Source organism: Bufo bufo, chromosome 3 (assembly GCF_905171765.1).
Source record: "Bufo bufo chromosome 3, aBufBuf1.1, whole genome shotgun sequence".
Taxonomy (NCBI): domain Eukaryota; kingdom Metazoa; phylum Chordata; class Amphibia; order Anura; family Bufonidae; genus Bufo; species Bufo bufo.
The window spans coordinates 265,950,282-265,969,492 of record NC_053391.1 but is presented as its reverse complement, the minus strand read 5'-3'; the positions used below and the strand labels follow the sequence as shown (position 1 = coordinate 265,969,492).

The following is a 19,211-nucleotide window of genomic DNA, read 5'->3' as shown; positions in this document are numbered from 1 at the left end:
TTTTTGTTTTGTTTTTGTTTTTTACAGAAAATGCTATATTCAGTCCAGAAACTGAGACAAGTGAACCTGTATTACAATTACACTACAGTACAAAAGGAACTACCACAAGTACAATAAGACTGGACTTCACAGATGAATGGTAATATAATTTTATGAATTTAGAACCTGGAGTAACATTATTAACTGTCCAAATTATAAACAGCAGTTCTGAAATTAAATGTGTAGTTATAATGATTAGGGATGAGCGAATCGACTTTGGATGAAACATCTGAAGTCAATTCGCATACAACTTTGTTCCAATACTATATTAGAATGTATTGGCTCAGATGAGCCGAAGTTACTGCTTCACGAAGTCTCGCAAGACTTCTCTTAATATCTTCATAAATTAATTTGTACTGTAAGAAAGTGACACCTTGGAACCAAACCTGAGTTCGGGAAAGTTTTTTTATAGTACAAATTTATTTAGGGTACTTTCACACTATCACAGAAATATAGTGGCAAATATGGGGGAACTGCTCAAACCCCAAACACTGTAGCATGTTTCTCATTGGGGAAGCAGTCCCACCGCATGTGGATCGCAGCAAACGACCATCCCCAGCAAAAAATGCGTACAATGGAGGATGCCGGTGCGGTCCACATGCACCACAAAGGCATCCTACACAAAACGGAGCATTGTACGGATGAAAATATTATTATATAAATCACTGAAAAAAATGCACCAAACGGATATGCTACTGACTATACTAGCTAGTCATATAAGCAGATATTAAAAGCTGAGACTTTTGCCAATATATTCCTGTCAGGAACACATCGGAGCCCATCATGCACCATGTCACGGTCTCAGCATGGCAAGGGTCCTACCACTACGCTAACTATGGTGTGAACACGGTCTGAAGGTGATGAAATCCAGCTCACAGCCAAGCTTCTACACAACCGCATAGCAGGACAACTAATGCAATGTGAATAAAGCAAGACTGTAAGCCACACCCATATCAGACCGTGTGTTGGAGGTTACCAGGTGCAAAAGAATGTTTAAATGCCAGGTTAAGGCACATTCAATACATATAAAACAAAATCACAGAAATATAGTGGCAAATATGGGGGAACTGCTCAAACCCCAAACACTGTAGCGTGTTTCTCATTGGGGGAGCAGTCCCACCGCATGTGGACCGCAGCAAACGATCATCCCCAGCAAAAAATGCGTACAATGGAGGATGCCGGCGCGGTCCACATGCACCACAAAGGCATCCTACACAAAACAGAGCATTGTGCGGATGAAAATATAATTATATAAATCACTGAAAAAAATGCACCAAACGGATATGCCACTGACTATACTAGCTAGTCATACAAGCAGATATTAAAAGCTGAGACTTTTGCCAATATATTCCTGCCAGGAAAATATCGGAGCCCATCATGCACCACGTCACAGTCTCTCAGCATGGCAAGGGTCCTACCACTACGCTAACTATGGTGTGAACACGGTCTAAAGGTGATGAAATCCAGCTCACAGCCAAGCTTCCACACAACCGCATAGCAGGACAACTAATGCAATGTGAATAAAGCAAGACTGTAAGCCACACCCATAACTAGCGTTATTCTTTTCCGGTATTGAAATCCGGTAAAGGTTCTCAATACCGGAAAAAAACGCATCAGTCTTGTCCTAATGCATTCTGTCCCTTGTACGATATTTGACCGGACAAAATCCCGGAACAATACCGCACTTTCCGGATCCGGCATTAATTTCCATAGAGATGTATTAATGCCGGATTCGGTACCAAGTTTTCCGGAAATTTGCCGCATTGCCAGATCCGGTTTTCCGGTCTGCGCATGCGCCGGGACATAGGAGGAGCTATTTTTTATTTTGATGTTTGAAAAACAATTACCGGATCCGTTATTCCGGATGACAGCGGATGAGACAGATCCGGAATTTCACCTGATCCGTCTAACGGATCCGGAAAAAAACATATTCCCATTTGCATATTTTTTGCCGGATTCGGCAGGCAGTTCCGTTGATGGAACTGCCTGCCGGATCCGAACAATGCTAGTGTGAAAATACCCTTATGAAGTTATTACACGAAGTCGAAGCAATAATTTCGGCTCATCGGAGCCAATACATTCTAATTCTGTAGTTTTATGCAAATCGACTTCGGATGTTTCATCCGAAGTCGATACGTTCATCCCTAATAATGATGTTGGTTATCAGATCTTCAATGCAATGACTGAGGAAAAAACACTATTACAGTCAGTAGAGATGAGCAAATTTCATATTTTGAAGTACGTTAACGCTTAGTTTGTTGATAAAAGTTGAATTGCGTTATAGATTCCATTATCAAGGACCATAACACAATTCTATGACGGAATGCATAACGGAATGCCTTTAGAGGCATTCCGTTATTCATTCTGTCTTCATAGAAGTCTATGGGCTGCAAAACGGATCTGTCCTGTTTCCATTATGCAGAGGAGTCCTCTCCTGGCCATATTACTTCCATTATGATGGAATGAATAACAGAATGCCTCTAAAGGCATTCAGTCATAGTATTGCGTTATGGTCCGTGGTAACGGAATCCATAAGGCAATTCTGCTTTTACCACCAAACGAAGCGTGAACGAATTTCATTACATGAAATTCGATCATCTCTAACAGTCAATAATTCTGGCTGTAATAGCGTTCTTGCTTCATCCTCAGCCATTGCATTCCAGAACTGATATATCATTCTTGCAGCACCTTTAGGTGTTGTACTAAGAGGAGTCTTATGTCAGTAATAAGTAGCAATGTGAAATATATCAGAGAAAGGTCTTGCATGGGGAGTCAACAAGCTATGCTGTTTCTGAGTTAGGGAAACAGCATACGGTAGTTTGTTGTGCTACGCTGTTTCAGTAGCTCTCATGCTGTCACGGTCTGTCCTGTGACAGGGGTCAGAAGATCTAAAAGACTGGCTGCACGTGATGTAATCTGACAGCCTCTCTGGTTTCACGCTTCTGTGTTGTTGCTGGGTATGACTACATCTCTGGTCTCAGGTGTAGATTAAGTGGTGATTCCTACTCCTTTATTTAGTCTGACTTCACCCATCATGCTATGCGGTTGATATCTCCTTTTTGTTTGTGAAGAGCTGGTGTCTGGTTCTCCTCTGAGGTTCCTGTTCATCTGCATACCTTGGAGTTAATTGTCTTTTCCCCATGAAGGTCTGTTCTTACTTATAGTAGTCAGGGCTCGTGTTAAGGATTCACTAGGCGGTGACCTTTCCCTAGTTTCCAGGCCTAGTACCTTTTCCCTTTCCTCTTGTGGGCGGTGTGGAGTGTTTTCCCCACACCGCGCCGTGACATTATCAACCGCCGAAAACCGTCATTTTTGTTTGTGTCAGTGAGGCTATGGATCCAGTCGCTGCACTGGCTAGACAATTTCAGGGTCTTTCTATAGAGGTAGCTGACCTCCGCATGCAGATCCAGAGATCACAGGCTGCCGGTGCCGGTAGTAGTTACCAGGCCTGTCCTGAACCTAAGGTTGCACTTCCAGACAGATTTTCGGGGGAAAGCGATAATTTCATTTGGTTCAGAGAATCGTGTAACTTGTACTTTAAGTTACGTCCGCTCTCATCTGGGGGTGAGAATCAGAGTGGGTATTATCATGTCATTGCTTAAAGGGGACGCTCAGTCTTGGGCTTTTTCTCTACCCACCGTATCACAGTCCCTCCGGTCGGTAGATTCGTTTTTCAGAGCTCTAGGTCTTATCTACGATGACCCAGATTGGATCTCCCTGGCCAAGACCAAGTTACGTGGTTTATGGCAGGGAAAGTGTTCTGCAGAGATCTACTGCTCTGAATTTAGTAAATGGGCTTCGGATACAGAGTGGAATGATCCAGCTCTCTGTAGCCAATTCTGTCAGGGATTATCGTAGAGGCTACAGGATGCGTTGGCCTTTCACGAAAATCCTTAGTCATTGGAAGCAACAATTTGTATGGATAGACGCCTGAGAGAGACATCTAAGGTCCCTCACTCTCAAGAAGAACTATCATGTAAAGTGGCAACTTCCTCTGACACCTTGGGTGGAGAGACTCCTGAATTTATGCCTGGTTATGAACCAATGCAGTTAGGGGGAGCCACCCCTGGGCCTGCATGCAAGAGTGTTAGTCATAAGTATGTTTTTACTGTGGAAAAAGGGGACATTTTGTTAATGTTTGTCCTTACGTTCAGCGTCAAGGTGAAAACAAAAAAAAGACGTTTAATTCCCATCTTACTCTTGGTGGTTTGGGTGGGGAGTCAGAGAACTTACTATTTCTCCTGTCTGCCGAGGTGGCGCTAGAGTCCAAATCTCTTGGAATTGAGATGTTTATTGACAGTGGGGCAGGGGTTAACCTAGTTGATGGTCAGTTCTCTGTTCCCTCTTTCATTTCTGATTTTTCTGATGTATTTTCTGAGAGTGGTTGCCAGGGTTTACACCGACACTGGGAATGAGATTGTCCTATCAATCTTATTCCCGGAGCAAAGTTGCCCAAATCTAGGTTATATAACTTTTCTGAACCCGAAAGAGCGGCCATGCGAGAGTATATTGCTAAGGGACATATTAGACCTTCCAAATCCCCATGGCAGCAAGGTTATTCTTTGTAAAGAAGAAAGACCGAACTCTTAGGCCATGTCTGGACTTCCGTAAGCTTAATCGGATTACGGTCCGTGATCCGTACCCCCTTCTTTTGATTCCTGAGTTGTTTATTCAGATTGTTGGTGCCAAGATGTTCTCCAAGTTGGACCTAAGGGGGCATATAATCTGGTCAGGATCAAGAAGGGGGATGAATGGAAGACTACGTTTAATACCCCAGAGGGTCATTTTGAGAATCTGGTCATGCCGTTTGGGTTAACTAATGCTCCTGCGGTTTACCAGCATTTTGTTAATGCTATCTTTCATCATCTGGTGGGGAGGTTTGTTGTTTTGTATCTGGATGACATACTAATTTATTCTCCAGATATGGAGACTCATCAGGATCACATGAGACAAGTGTTAATGTTCCTAAGAAAGAATAAATTATATGCTATGTAGGGACTCGCTCTGGTAGACAGGATTAGTGGACACAGTATAGAGGCAAGAACAAGTTGTTTAGATCAAACAGTTCAGTTTTTTTATTGTATAGGCAAGTGACAAAACAAACAGTCATATTCAAACAAAAAGTCACCTTGCGGTGCAATTCTGCCTCAAAGAGTCCAGCTGCCTGTTTAAGGACAGCCAGGTGCTGCCAAAACCCAGACCGGCATTTAAAATACGGTCTGGTATTTGACCTCACCTGGCTGTAAATCAGCCCAGCCACACATGCTGGGAGGAAAGTACCTGTTTTCCCAGACCAAATCTCTCACTGTGTCACATCCCCCCCCCCTCTTTGTTCAACCCTGAGGGGGGGAACACACGCCAGACAGTGTGCATCTGCGTTTCCCTGTAACCGGCCTGCCCTGTGTTCCACCGAAAACTTAAAGTTTTGTAGGGAGAGAAACCATCGGGTGACCCGGGCATTTCTGTCCTTGGCCTGGCTCATCCATTTGAGAGGGGAGTGGCCAGTCACCAGGCAGAATTTTCTCCCAAATAAATAATAGCGGAGAGATTCTAGTGCCCATTTGATTGCCAGACACTCTCTCTCCACTATACTATACCGAGTTTCGGCTGGGGTGAGCTTACGGCTAAGGAAAACAACGGGATGCTCATCCCTGTTGACTTCGTGAGACAGTACAGCACCAAGGCCTACTTCGGAGGCATCGGTCTGTACTACAAACTCCCTATTGGTCTGGAGCGTTACCAAAACCGGTGACCCACACAGGGCAGACTTCAAAGCAGAGAAAGCCTCTTCCGCCCGATCATCCCAGCGAACCATCATTGACTTGTGTACCTTCAAGAGTCCTGTCAATGGCGTGGCTAGAGTAGCAAAGTGGGGAGCAAACCTCATGTAATAGCCCACCATTCCCAGGAATGACTTTATTTGCCTAGTGGTGATAGGTCGGGGCCAATTCCGTATCGCCTCTATTTTGTTCACTTGGGGTTTGATGACATACCCCAGGTACTTAGTCTCTTCTAACCCTGTCGCACATTTTTTTGGTTTAGCGGTTAGGCCAGCTTTTCGAAGGAAGTCCTCTACAGCCAGCACTTTGGGCAGGTAACTTTCCCAGTCGGTACTGTGGATGACGATATCGTCCAGGTAAGCTGAAGTGTACCGACGATGTGGACGAAGCACAATGTCAATTAGTCGCTGAAAAGTGGCTGGGGCGCCATTCAGACCAAAGGGTAAGACCTTATATTGATACAGCCCCTCAGGAGTGATGCAGGCAGTTTTCTCTTTGGCAGCCTAAGGGCACCTGCCAGTACCCTTTCATGAGGTCCAAAACAGAAAAATACCGGGCTTGTCCTAACCTTTCGATGAGCTAATCCACCCGGAGCATGGTATACGCATCGAATTTGGAAACCTTGTTAAGTTTTCGAAAGTCGTTACAAAACCACAAAGTCCCTTCCGGCTTGGGTATCAATACTATAGGACTGGCCCACTCACTTTTTGACTCTTGCAACATTAGCTGCACCTCCTCCGATATGGCTTGTCGCCGGGCCTCGGGCACCCGGTATGGTTTTAATCAGACTTTTGCCTGAGGCTCAGTGACAATGTCATGCTGTATTATGGAAGTGCATCCAGGGAGGTCCGAGAACACATCCATGTTCCGACTAACAAACTCCATGGCCTCCTGAGTCTGTTTAGAGGAGAGGCTGTGGCAGCCTCCTCTCTTGCATCAGAGGGGCCGGTACCTCTTCTTCTTCTAGAAAACCCGTCCGCGGGTGGTCTTCTGTACAGGTTTCCCTATCTTTCCACGGTTTGAGTAAATTCACATGGTAAACCTGCTCCGGCTTTCGCCGCCCTGGCTGGTGTACCTTGTAGTTTACATCTCCAATTTTCTCGAGTACCTCGTAGGGCCACCTTGCCAGGAACTTACTGTCCACGGTCGGCACCAGAACCAAAACCCGATCACCCAGGTTAAAGATCCGGACCCGAGCCTGACAATTATAGACCCGACTGAGCTCGCTGAAATGCCTCCATATGCTCCCTAACAACAGGCAACACTGTCTCTATCCGATCTTGCATCTGGGTAACATACTCAAAGACACTTTTATGTGGAGTGGGTTGTTGTTCCCATGCCTCTTTGGCCACTTCCAAGAGACCGCGAGGATGTCTGCCATATAGTAGTTCGAAGGCAAGAACCCAGTAGAGGCCTGGGGTACCTCTCGCACTGCGAAAATGAGATACGGCAGAAGGAGGTCCCAGTCCTTCCCATCTTTAGACACTACCTTTTTCAACATATTTTTTAATGTTTGGTTAAACCGTTCTAGCAGACCGTCCGTTTGTGGATAGTAAACGGACATCCGAAGTTGTTTTATGTGCAGCAACTTACAGAGTTCCCTCATTACCTTGGACATAAAAGGGATCCCTTGTTCGGTTAGAACCTGTTTAGGTAGTCCTACTCGGGAAAACATCTCCATTAACTCTTTATCTATGAGTTTGGCCGAGGTATGTCGCAGTGGCACCGCCTCCGGGTACCGAGTCTAGAATGACTAAGATGTGTTGATGCCCTCTGGCGGACTTCAGTACTGGGCCTATGAGGTCCATAGCTATTCTGTCAAACGGTACTTCGATAATCGGGAGAGGTACTAGGGGACTTTGAAAAAGTGGCTGGGGGCTAGTTATCTGGCAGGTCGGGCAAGACTTACAAAACTCTTCCACTTCTTTGAATATGCTGGGCAAGTAAAACCGCTGTAGAATATGATCCTGAGTTTTCTGCAGCCCCAGGTGACCCCCGAGAACGTGTTGGTGGGCTACATCTAACACAAGCTTGCGGTAAGCCTTGGGGACCACCAGCTGTTTAATAGGGTCACCCCATAGTTGGTTTACCCGATACAACATATCTTGATGAATCACAAAACGGGGAAACACTGACTCTGCCCCAGGTTGTTGTGGTTTACCATCTACTATTAACACATTTTCCCAGGCACGGGATAGGGTTGGGTACCGACATTGGGCGGTACAAAAATTATCCCCGGAGACATTGAGGTCTGCCAATTCAGGACCCAGCGGCAAGTCCTCCACGTCTCCCACCATCACACTTAGCGGGGTTGTCTCCCCCTCTTCCACCGAAGTGGCAGTCACCCCTACCACTGGCCCTTCGGTCTCAGGTTCCCAGGGTTCTGTGCTACCCCCTGAACCGGGCCACTCTGCTAGGGTTACCCTTGTCTCATGGGTATCAGTCACTCTCATAGCAGGCCACAGTGCCGTGAAGTCTGTCCATATTATGAGTTCATAATGTAAATTGGTGGCGACGGCCACCTCATGGGTCCACCTGTCGGCCACCGTGGATAGAGACACCAGGGCGGTGGGATAGTCCTTTATGTCTCCATGGATGCACACCACCCTGACTTTTTGGCCAGTATACTCGGCGGCCTGCGCCAGGGAAGCTCTTACCAGGGACACCAGACTCCCTGAATCCAGCAGAGCTACCGCCAGAGTGTCTCCCGCTTCCACCTGGCACAGGTAGCTATTGTCTATAGTCTTTGGGGTACATGTTGAACACAGCTTCCTGGCATACAAGGAGTGGTGGTAGCCATAGTTAGTATCCATGGGTTCGCCCCGATGCAAGCAGTCGGCCCTTATGTGGCCAGGCTCCTGACACCGCCAGCAGACTAACAGAGCTAGGTCTGTAGGGGGTATTTCCCGGGCGGATTACCTGGCACAATTCGCCAGGTCTGGGATGGAGATTTGACTGCCCCATCCCAAAATAACCCCCCTGTAGAGTCCTGGTAGCCTCATAGCGCTCCACCAGGTCGACCATCTCAAGGGCATTAGCAGGAGACACCTGGCCGATCCAGTGCTGCCGGTTTAACATAGAAACATAGAAACATAGAATGTGTCGGCAGATAAGAACCATTTGGCCCATCTAGTCTGCCCAATATATCTGAATCCTATGAATAGTCCCTGGCCCTATCTTATATGAAGGATAGCCTTATGCCTATCCCATGCATGCTTAAACTCCTTCACTGTATTTGCAGCTACCACTTCTGCAGGAAGGCTATTCCATGCATCCACTACTCTCTCAGTAAAGTAATACTTCCTTATATTACTTTTAAACCTTTGCCCCTCTAATTTAAAACTGTGTCCCCTTGTGGTAGTTTTTCTTCTTATAAATATGCTCTCCTCCTTTACCGAGTTGATTCCCTTTATGTATTTAAAAGTTTCTATCATATCCCCTCTGTCTCTTCTTTCTTCCAAGCTATACATATTAAGGTCCTTTAACCTTTCCTGGTAAGTTTTATCCTGCAATCCATGTACTAGTTTAGTAGCTCTTCTCTGAACTCTCTCTAGAGTATCTATATCTTTCTGGAGATATGGCCTCCAGTACTGCGCACAATACTCCAAGTGAGGTCTCACCAGTGTTCTGTACAGCGGCATAAGCACTTCACTCTTTCTACTGCTTATACCTCTCCCTATACATCCAAGCATTCTGCTGGCATTTCGTGCTGCTCTATTACATTGTCTTCCCACCTTTAAGTCTTCTGAAATAATTACTCCTAAATCCCTTTCCTCAGATACCTAGGTCAGGACTGTGTCAAATATTCTATATTCTGCCCTTGGGTTTTTACGCCCCAGGTGCATTATCTTGCACTTATCCACATTAAATTTCAGTTGCCAGAGTTCTGACCATTCTTCTAGTTTTCCTAAATCCTTTTCCATTTGGCGTTTCCCTCCAGGAACATCAACCCTGTTACATATCTTTGTGTCATCAGCAAAAAGACAAACCTTACCATCGAGGCCTTTTGCAATATCACTTATGAAGATATTAAACAAAATTGGTCCCAGTACAGATCCCTGTGGAACCCCACTGGTAACATGACCTTGTTTTGAATGTTCTCCATTGACTACAACCCTCTGCTGTCTGTCACTCAGCCACTGCCTAATCCACTCAACAATATTGGAGTCCATGCTCAATGACTGCAGTTTATTGATAAGTCTTCTATGTGGGACAGTGTCAAAAGCCTTACTAAAATCTAGATATGCGATGTCTACTGCACCTCCACCGTCTATTATTTTAGTCACCCAGTCAAAAAAATCTATAAGATTTGTTTGACATGATCTCCCTGAAGTAAACCCATGTTGTTTTTCATCTTGCAATCCATGGGATTTTAGATGTTCCACAATCCTATCCTTTAATAGGGTTTCCATTAATTTGCCTACTATTGATGTCAGACTCACTGGTCTATAGTTGCTCGATTCCTCCCTACTACCTTTCTTGTGAATGGGCACGACATTTGCCAATTTCCAATCTTCCGGGACGACTCCTGTTACTAATGATTGGTTAAATAAATCTGTTAACGGTTTTGCCAGCTCACCACTAAGCTCTTTTAATAATTTTGGGTGTATCTCATCAGGCTCCTGTGACTTATTTGTCTTCACTTTAGACAGCAAACTTAGAACATCTTCCTCTGTAAAGACACATGCATCAAACGATTTATTAGTCATCCTTTGTAGTGGAGGTCCTTCTCCTTCTTTTTCTTTTGTAAAAACTGAACAGAAGTATTCATTAAGGCAGTCGGCTAGCCCTTTATTCTCTTCTACATACCTTCCGTCCTTTGTTTTTAATTTAGTTATTCCTTGTTTTAATTTCCTTTTTTCATTTATATATCTGAAGAATGTCTTATCCCCTTTTTTCATAGACTGAGCTAGTTTTTCTTCTGCCTGCGCTTTAGAAGTTCTTATAACTTGCTTGGCCTCTTTCTGCCTAATCTTGTAGATTTCCTTATCTTCATTGCTCTGGGTTTTTTTTATAATTGCAAAATGCTAACTTTTTATTTTTAATGATTTGGGCCACTTCTGCTGAGTACCACAGTGGTCTCTTCCTTTTTTTGCTTTTACTGACAAGTCTAATGCAGATCACAATACTGAGGTCTCGCGGGTTCAGCCGGGTTAAACTCCCACTGATGCACCCTCTGGGCCCGGACCAACACATTCACCCCCAGTCTTGCTAGAATCTCACCCTTTACTGTCGTGTAATCGGCCGCTTGATCATCTGGTAAGTCGAAAAACACCTGCTGGGGTCCGGGTGCCAGGAACGGAGCGACTACCTCAGCCCACTGATCTTGAGGCAGTCTCTCCCTCACGGCCACCTTCTCAAACACTGCCAGATAGGTCTCGACGTTGTCTGAGGGGATCATCTTAGGGATTGCCGCACAGACTGCTTTTCAGGCATCATGGACGCCCTGCGGTGTTCCTGCTGCTTGTAAAGCCATCACATGTTGCAATAGCAGCTAGTTGGTTTTCTGCTGCTGCTTATTATCCTCCCGCTGTTGCAAGTTAGCCTCCACAAGGGCTTTCACGACAGCTTCCATTTTGTCGAGAGACACGGGTAGTAATTTAGCTTGTTTGATGTAAGACATACAACCATGCCCGGAACAACAAAAATATTTTGGCCTTCACGCCAGCCTCACTGCATTTGCCGGCATCCTCCACCAATTGTGGGGACTCGCTCTGTTAGACAGGATTAGCGAACGCAATATAGAGGCAACAACAAGTTCTTTGGATCAAACAGTTCAGTGTTTTATTCACACTTTAGGCAAGTGACAAAACAAACAGTCATATTCAAACAAAAAGTCACCTTGCGGCGTTGGTGGTAATTCACACCATGCCGCAATTCTGCCTCTAATAGTCCTTGCTGATAGCAGCACCAACCTGTTTTTACGCCAAACAGATAGCAAACCTTCATCCAGACACAAGGCTCCCAGATCCCAAAGCAGAGACCTGGCTTCTGAGCCCAGCAGCCTATTTAAGTACAAGTAGGTGCTGCCAAAACCTGGACCGGCATTTAAAATCCGGTCCGGTATTTGACCTCACCTGGCTGTAAATCAGCCCAGCCGCACATGCTGGGAGGAAAATACCTGTTTTCCCAGACCAAACCTATCACTGTGTCACAGCTAAGATGGAGAAGTGTGTATTTGTAGTTCAGGGTAGCGCAATACCTGTGTTACCTACTCTCATCTTCAGGTTTTCTTACGAATCCAGAGAAGGTCCATGCTATGTTGGACTGGGATCGACCCGAAAACCTGAAAGAGCTTATGCGGTTTTTGGGGTTCACAACTACTACCGTAAATTCATTTTGAACTACTTGACTGTGGTTAAACCTTTAACGGACATGACTAGGAAAGGTTCGGATGTCTCAGTCTGGTCTGATGAGGGATTACAAGTCTTTTCAGTTGTGACGGAATATTTTGCTTCTGCTGCTATACTGGTGCAACTGGATATGTCACAGCCATTCATTGTGGAAGTTGACGCATCCGAGGTAGGGTTAGGAGCAGTCATGTCGCAGGGTCTTTCACCTAGTAAATGGCGCCCATGTGCATTCTCTAAGAAGCTCTCAGCTGCAGAAAGGAATTATGACGTGGTTAATAGAGAGTTGCTGGCCATTAAGTTGGCTTTTGAGGAGTGGCGTCATTGGTTGGAAGGAGCAATTCATCCTACTGATCACAAAAATCTGGCTTACCTGGAGTCGGCTAAACGACTGAACCCAAGTCAGGCCACACATTGTCATTGTTTTTTACCTGATTTAATTTCATCGTCGCCTATCGCCCTGGGGTTCAGAACGTCAAGGCTGATGCTTTCTCACTTAGCTTTCCTTGGGGGGTGATTCGAAAGATCCTGGTCCGATATTGTCTGAGCGGGTAGTTACAGTCAGGTCCATAAATATTGGGACATCAACACAATTCTAACATCTTTGGCTCTATACACCACCACAATGGATTTGAAATGAAACAAACAAGATGTGCTTTAACTGCAGACTGTCAGCTTTAATTTGAGGGTATTTACATCCAAATTAGGTGAACAGTGTAGGAATTACAGCAGTTTGCATATGTGCCTCCCACTTGTTAAGGGAGCAAAAGTAATGGGACAATCGACTTCTCAGCTGTTTCATGGCCAGGTGTGTGTTATTCCCTCATTATCCCAATTACAATGAGCAGATAAAAGGTCCAGAGTTCATTTCAAGTGTGCTGTTTGCATTTGGAATCTGTTGCTGTCAACTCTCAAGATGAGATCCAAAGAGCGGTCACTATCAGTGAAGCAAGCCATCATTAGGCTGAAAAAACAAAACAAACCCATTAGAGAGATAGCAAAAACATTAGGCGTGGCCAAAACAATTGTTTGGAACATTCTTAAAAAGAAGGAACCCACCGGTGAGCTCAGCAACACCAAAAGACCCGGAAGACCATGGAAAACAACTGTGGTGGATGACCGAAGAATTCTTTCCCTGGTGAAGAAAACACAACAGTTGGCCAGATCAAGAACACTCTCCAGGAGGTAGGTGTATGTGTGTCAAAGTCAACAATCAAGAGAAGACTTCACCAGAGTGAATACAGAGGGTTCACCACAATATGTAAACCATTGGTGAACCTCAAAAACAGGAAGGCCAGATTAGAGTTTGCCAAACGACATCTAAAAAAAGCCTTCACAGTTCTGGAACAATATCCTATGGACAGATGAGACCAAGAACAACTTGTACCAGAGTGATGGGAAGAGAAGAGTATGGAGAAGGAAAGGAACTGCTCATGATCCTAAGCATACGACCTCATCACTGAGGCATGGTGGTGGTAGTGGCATGGGCATGTATGGCTGCCAATGGAACTGGTTCTCTTGTATTTATTGATGATGTGACTGCTGACAAAAGCAGCAGGATGTCTTCTGAAGTGTTTCGGGCAATATTATCTGCTCATAATTAGCTAAATGTTTCAGAACTCATTGGACGGCGCTTCACAGTGCAGATGGACAATGACCCAAAGCATACTGCAAAAGCAACCAAAGAGTTTAAGGGAAAGAAGTGGAATGTTATGCAATGGCCAAGTAAGTCATCTGACCTGAATCCGATTGAGCATGCATTTCACTTGCTGAAGACAAAACTGAAGGGAAAATGCCCCAAGAACAAACAGGAACTGAAGACAGTTGCAGTAGAGGCCTGGCGGAGCATAACCAGGGATGAAACCCAGCGTCTACTGATGTCTATGCGTTCCAGACTTCAGGCTGTAATTGACTGCAAAGGATTTGCAACCAAGTATTAAAAAGTGAAAGTTTGATTTATGATTATTATTCTGACTCGTTACTTATGGTCCCTTAACAAGTGGGAGGCACATATGCAAACTGTTCTAATTCCTACACCGTTCACCTGATTTGGATGTAAATACCCTCAAATTAAAGCTGACAGTCTGCAGTTAAATTTGTGTTGATGTCCCAATATTTATGGACCTGGCTGTATATCCGCCCTATATCCCGACCTTGAGGCAGAGGTGTTGGAGGCCCAGGGAGATGCACCAGATTCTTCTCCTCCAAGAAATGTATTTGTTTCTTCTGAATTACATCACAAGGTGTTCGAGGAACATCACTGTACAGTTCTCACAGGACACCCTGGGAGCAGATCCACAGTTGATCTCTTCTCTCGTCGATTCTGATGGGCAGGGTTGCGTAAGTGTGTTGAGGACTATGTGTCTGATTGCAGTACTTGCAAGTGCACATGCTAAGGTGATACATACTCGACCCTCCGGATCTTTGCTTCCGTTGCCCATCCTGTCACCTTGGACTCATTTATCAATGGATTTTTTCACGGATTTACCAAATTCTTATTTAGTGGTTGTTGATTGCTTTAGCAAGATGGCGCACTTTATAGCATTACCAGGTCTACCTAATGCTAAAACTCTGGCACAAGTGTTTGTCGATAACATCGTGAAATTACATGGTATTCCTTCTGATGTGGTGTCTGATAGGGGGACTCTTATAATTGTCCTTCTCTTCAGCCTTTCATCCTCAGTCGAACGGACAGACGGAACGCACTAACCAGAATCTGGAGACTTATTTGAGATGTTTTGTCTCAGAGAACCAGGAGGAGTGGTCCTCATTTTTGTCTTTAGCCGAGTTTGCCATAAATAACCATAGACAGGAGTCTACTGATAATTCGGCGTTTTGACATTTCGTCCACCATGACGGCTACACATGAGATTGACCCCTTGACCTCTGTAGGGGCAGGAACACAGAGAGTTTAAAAGGCCACCACCCACTCTCACCCTTAGTGTTTCCTGTCCCTAAGAGGGCACCTCACAGAGTGACCTCCTGTGGGAGGTAAATATTTATACAGATTTTTATTTTTTATGGTACCTTTTACAAGCGGGTGGATGGGCAGGACGGCAGTCTTGTGCTTACCGCGCTCACGTCACGTGCTGCAGCTGCCACTGTCACCAGTTCCACTGAGACCCAAGTCCCAACTCCAACCAGCCCCCAGCATCGCTGGCATGCCCCTGGCCTGTTGTGTGCCACTGCCAATCTGCCACCAAGGACAAAGTAAGTTGTACACTCACAGCAGTGAGTGACAGACTCTACGTTTAAAAAAGTTAATGGGGTGTGGTGGGGGATGGGTATTGTGGGAAAAGGGCAACAGCAGCAGCAAGAAGAGTTCCTGCAGGGTTGGGGGGAGGCACTGTTCTATAAGGGTTATTATATAGAGGACTCAGGAGGACAGTGTGCTCCAGCCCCCCCTCCCCCAATGAACTCTGCAGTTGAATTGCTAATTTAGAGGACTGTGTCATGGGGGGATGGTTAGTGGGGGGAAGAGGGCAGCAGAAAGCAGAGTTTCTGCAGGGTTGGGGAACACTATTATATAAGGCTCATTATTATTTAGAGGACTCAGGACAGTGCACCGCCCCCTAGTAATTTAACCCCTCAGGTCCCACGATCAATTAATAGTAAAAAAAAAAATAGATTAATAACATTGATATATTAAATGTTTAAATCACCCCAATTTTACATATAAAAATATATAAACAATAAAAAAAAATCGTATTAGGTATTGCCGTGGCCGGAAATGTCTGCACTGTTAAAAAAAAAAAAAGAGACAAAAAAGGGCAGGTGGTGGGATGGGCCAGGGATGGGTAGTGGGTGGAATTAGGGGGCCCAATTTAGATTCTTGCTATGGGGCCCAATGATTTCTATGTACGCCCCTGGTAGCAATTACCATACAGCGTGGGAGAAGGTAATGGGGCCACAGCGGGCAATTGGAGCAGCGCCAGGGATAATAGTAAGTGCAGTGAGATCCCTGGACGCCGCTCTACATGTCCAGATAGTTATCTTAAAATGTTCAGACCCATGAAAGGTCCTCTTTAAGCCCCAGTGCGTGCTCCTTTCTGCAGAATTAACATAATAAATATGGATTTTTCTTGGCTGTAAAAGGGGTTGAAGGGGTTCAGAGCTGAACCCGGACATACCCTTCTTTTCACCCAGGCAGCCGCCCTGAGGCTAGCATCGGAGCATCTCATGCTGTGATGCGCTCCCTTGCCCTGCGCTAAATTGCACAGGGCAAGGTCTCTTTTGTTTTCAATAACACACTGCTGGGCATAAACTTCCGCCCGGCATTGTGTTCGATGACGTCACCGGCTGTGATGGGCGGGCTTTAGCGCTGCCCTAGCCGTTTTACTGGCAAGGACAGCACTAAATCCCGTCCATCAGTGCTGGTGACGTCACCGGGCTTCCTGGCAGCCCCATGGAGAGCCCTGGTACGTCACTAGATCTCCAAAAAATGCGCGATTTAGGGCAAAGGAGAGCATCAGAGCATGAACTGCTCCGATGCTCAAGTCATGGGGGCTGCAGGGAGGAAAATGGAGGTATGTCCGGGTTCAGCTCTGAACCCGGACAACCCCTTTAACCTCCTCAGGACACAGGGCGTACAGGTACGCCCTTATGTCCTGGTTTTTACGCCCTGTGTATTTCTGATCACCGCCGCGCAGCGGGCGATGATCGGAAGCAGGTGCCTGCTAAATGCCCAGGGGGGTCACGTGACCCCCCCCCATGTCGGCGATCGCCGCAAACCGCAGGTCAATTCAGACCTGCGGTTTGCGGCTTTTACCTATTGCGTTGGTGACTTGTGTGGCGGTGCCATCGGGTCCCCATGCGGCTGTAGGGGGGACCCAATGGCATGGAAGGCAGCGCGATGTCTAAGGAAGGCATCGCGCTGCCTTCCGGTGACGAGCCTGTGAGATCCAGCCCCCTGGATCTCACAGGCCCCGGAAGCTGTATGAGTAAAACACACAGTATTACTCATACAGCCAATGCATTCCAATACAGAAGTATTGGAATGCATTGTAAAGGAATATACCCCCCAAAGTTCAAGTCCTAAAGTGGGACAAAAAATGAAGTGAAAAAAAAAGTTGAAAAAATTAAGTTTTCCCCCCCAAAAATTAAAAGTTTCAAGTAAAAATAAACAAAAACGTCATTTTCCCCAAATAAAGTTAAAAAAAATTGGTAAAAAATTATACATATTAGGTATTGCCGCGTCCGTATCGACCGGCTCTATCAAAATATCACATGACCTAACCCCTCAGATGAACACCGTAAAAAATAAAAAAATTAAAACTGTGCTAAATAAACAATGTTTTTGTCACCTTACATCACAAAAAGTACAACAGCAAGCGATCAAAAAGGCGTTTGCCCACCAAAATAGTACCAATCTAACCGTCACTTCATCCCGCAAAAAATGAGCCCCTACCTGAGACAATCGCCCAAAAAATAAAAAAACTATGGCTCAGAATATGGAGACCATAAAACATAATTTTTTTTGTTTCAAAAATTATATTATTGTGTAAAACTTACATAAATAAAAAAAAGTATACATATTAGGTATCGCCGCGTCCGTATCGACCGGCTCTATAAAAATATCACATGACCTAACCCCTCAGATGAACACCGTAAAAAATAAAAAATAAAAACTGTGCTAAATAAACAATTTTTTTGTCACCTTACATCACAAAATGTACAACAGCAAGCGATCAAAAAGGCGTTTGCCCACCAAAATAGTACCAATCTAACCATCACCTCATCCCGCAAAAAATGAGACCCTACCTAAGATAATCGCCCAAAAACTGAAAAAACTATGGCTCTCAGACTATGGAGACACTAAAACATGTTTTTTTTTTTGTGTTTTAAAAATGATATTATTGTGTAAAACTTACATAAATAAAAAAAAAGTATACATATTAGGTATCGCCATGTCCGTATCGACCGGCTCTATAAAAATATCACATGACCTAACCCCTCATATAAACACCGTAAAAAATTTAAAATAAAAACTGTGCTAAATAAACAATTTTTTGTCACCTTACATCACAAAATGTGTAATAGCAAGCGATCAAAAAATCACACGCACCCCAAAATAGTGCCAATAAAACCGTCACCTCATCCCGCAAAAATCATACGCTGCCCAAGGTAATTGCCCAAAAACTGAAAAAATTATGGCTCTCAGACTATGGAAACACTAAAACATTATTTTTTTTGGTTCAAAAATGAAATCATTGTGTAAAACTTACATAAATAAAAAAAAAGTATACATTTTAGGTATTGCCGCGTCCGTATCGACCGGCTCTATAAAAATATCACATGACCTTACCCCTCAGATGAACACCATAAATTTTTTTTAAAAAAAACTGTGCTAAATAAACCATTTTTTGTAACCTTACATCACAAAATGTGTAATCGCAAGCGATCAAAAAGTCACACGCACCCCAAAATAGTGCCAATAAAACCGTCATCTCATCCCGCAAAAATCATACTCTACCCAAGGTAATCGCCCAAAAACTGAAAAAATTATGTCTCTCAGACTATGGAAACACTAAAACATGATTTTTTTTTTGGTTCAATAATGAAATCATTGTGTAAAACTTAGATAAATAAAAAAAAAGTATTCATTTTAGGTATTGCCGCGTCCGTATCGACCGGCTCTATAAAAATATCACATGACCTAACCCCTCAGATGAACACCGTAAAAAATAAAAACTATGCTAAATAAACAATGTTTTTGTCACCTTACATCACAAAAAGTACAACAGCAAGCGATCAAAAAGGCGTTTGCCCACCAAAATAGTACCAATCTAACCGTCACCTCATCCCGCAAAAAATGAGCCCCTACCTGAGACAATCGCCCAAAAAATACAAAAAACTATGGCTCAGAATATGGAGACACTAAAACATATTTTTTTTTGTTTCAAAAATGATATTATTGTGTAAAACTTACATAAATAAAAAAAGTATACATATTAGATATCGCCGCGTCCGTATTGACCGGCTCTATAAAAATATCACATGACCTAACCCTTCAGATGAACACCATAAAAAATAAAAACTGTGC

General features: G+C 44.4%; 1 protein-coding gene across 4 annotated transcripts in view; it reads left to right on the top strand.

Annotated features, from left to right (window-relative positions):
- DCAF6 (DDB1 and CUL4 associated factor 6) overlaps nucleotides 1-19,211 on the top strand; it is a 1,234,054-nt gene that overhangs the window by 784,900 nt on the left and 429,943 nt on the right. For all 4 annotated transcript variants that reach the window (XM_040424129.1, XM_040424128.1, XM_040424130.1 and 1 more), the window contains one exon: nucleotides 28-139. In XM_040424129.1, coding sequence (XP_040280063.1) covers nucleotides 28-139 — 112 coding nt within the window. The remainder of the gene's footprint in view (nucleotides 1-27; nucleotides 140-19,211) is intronic.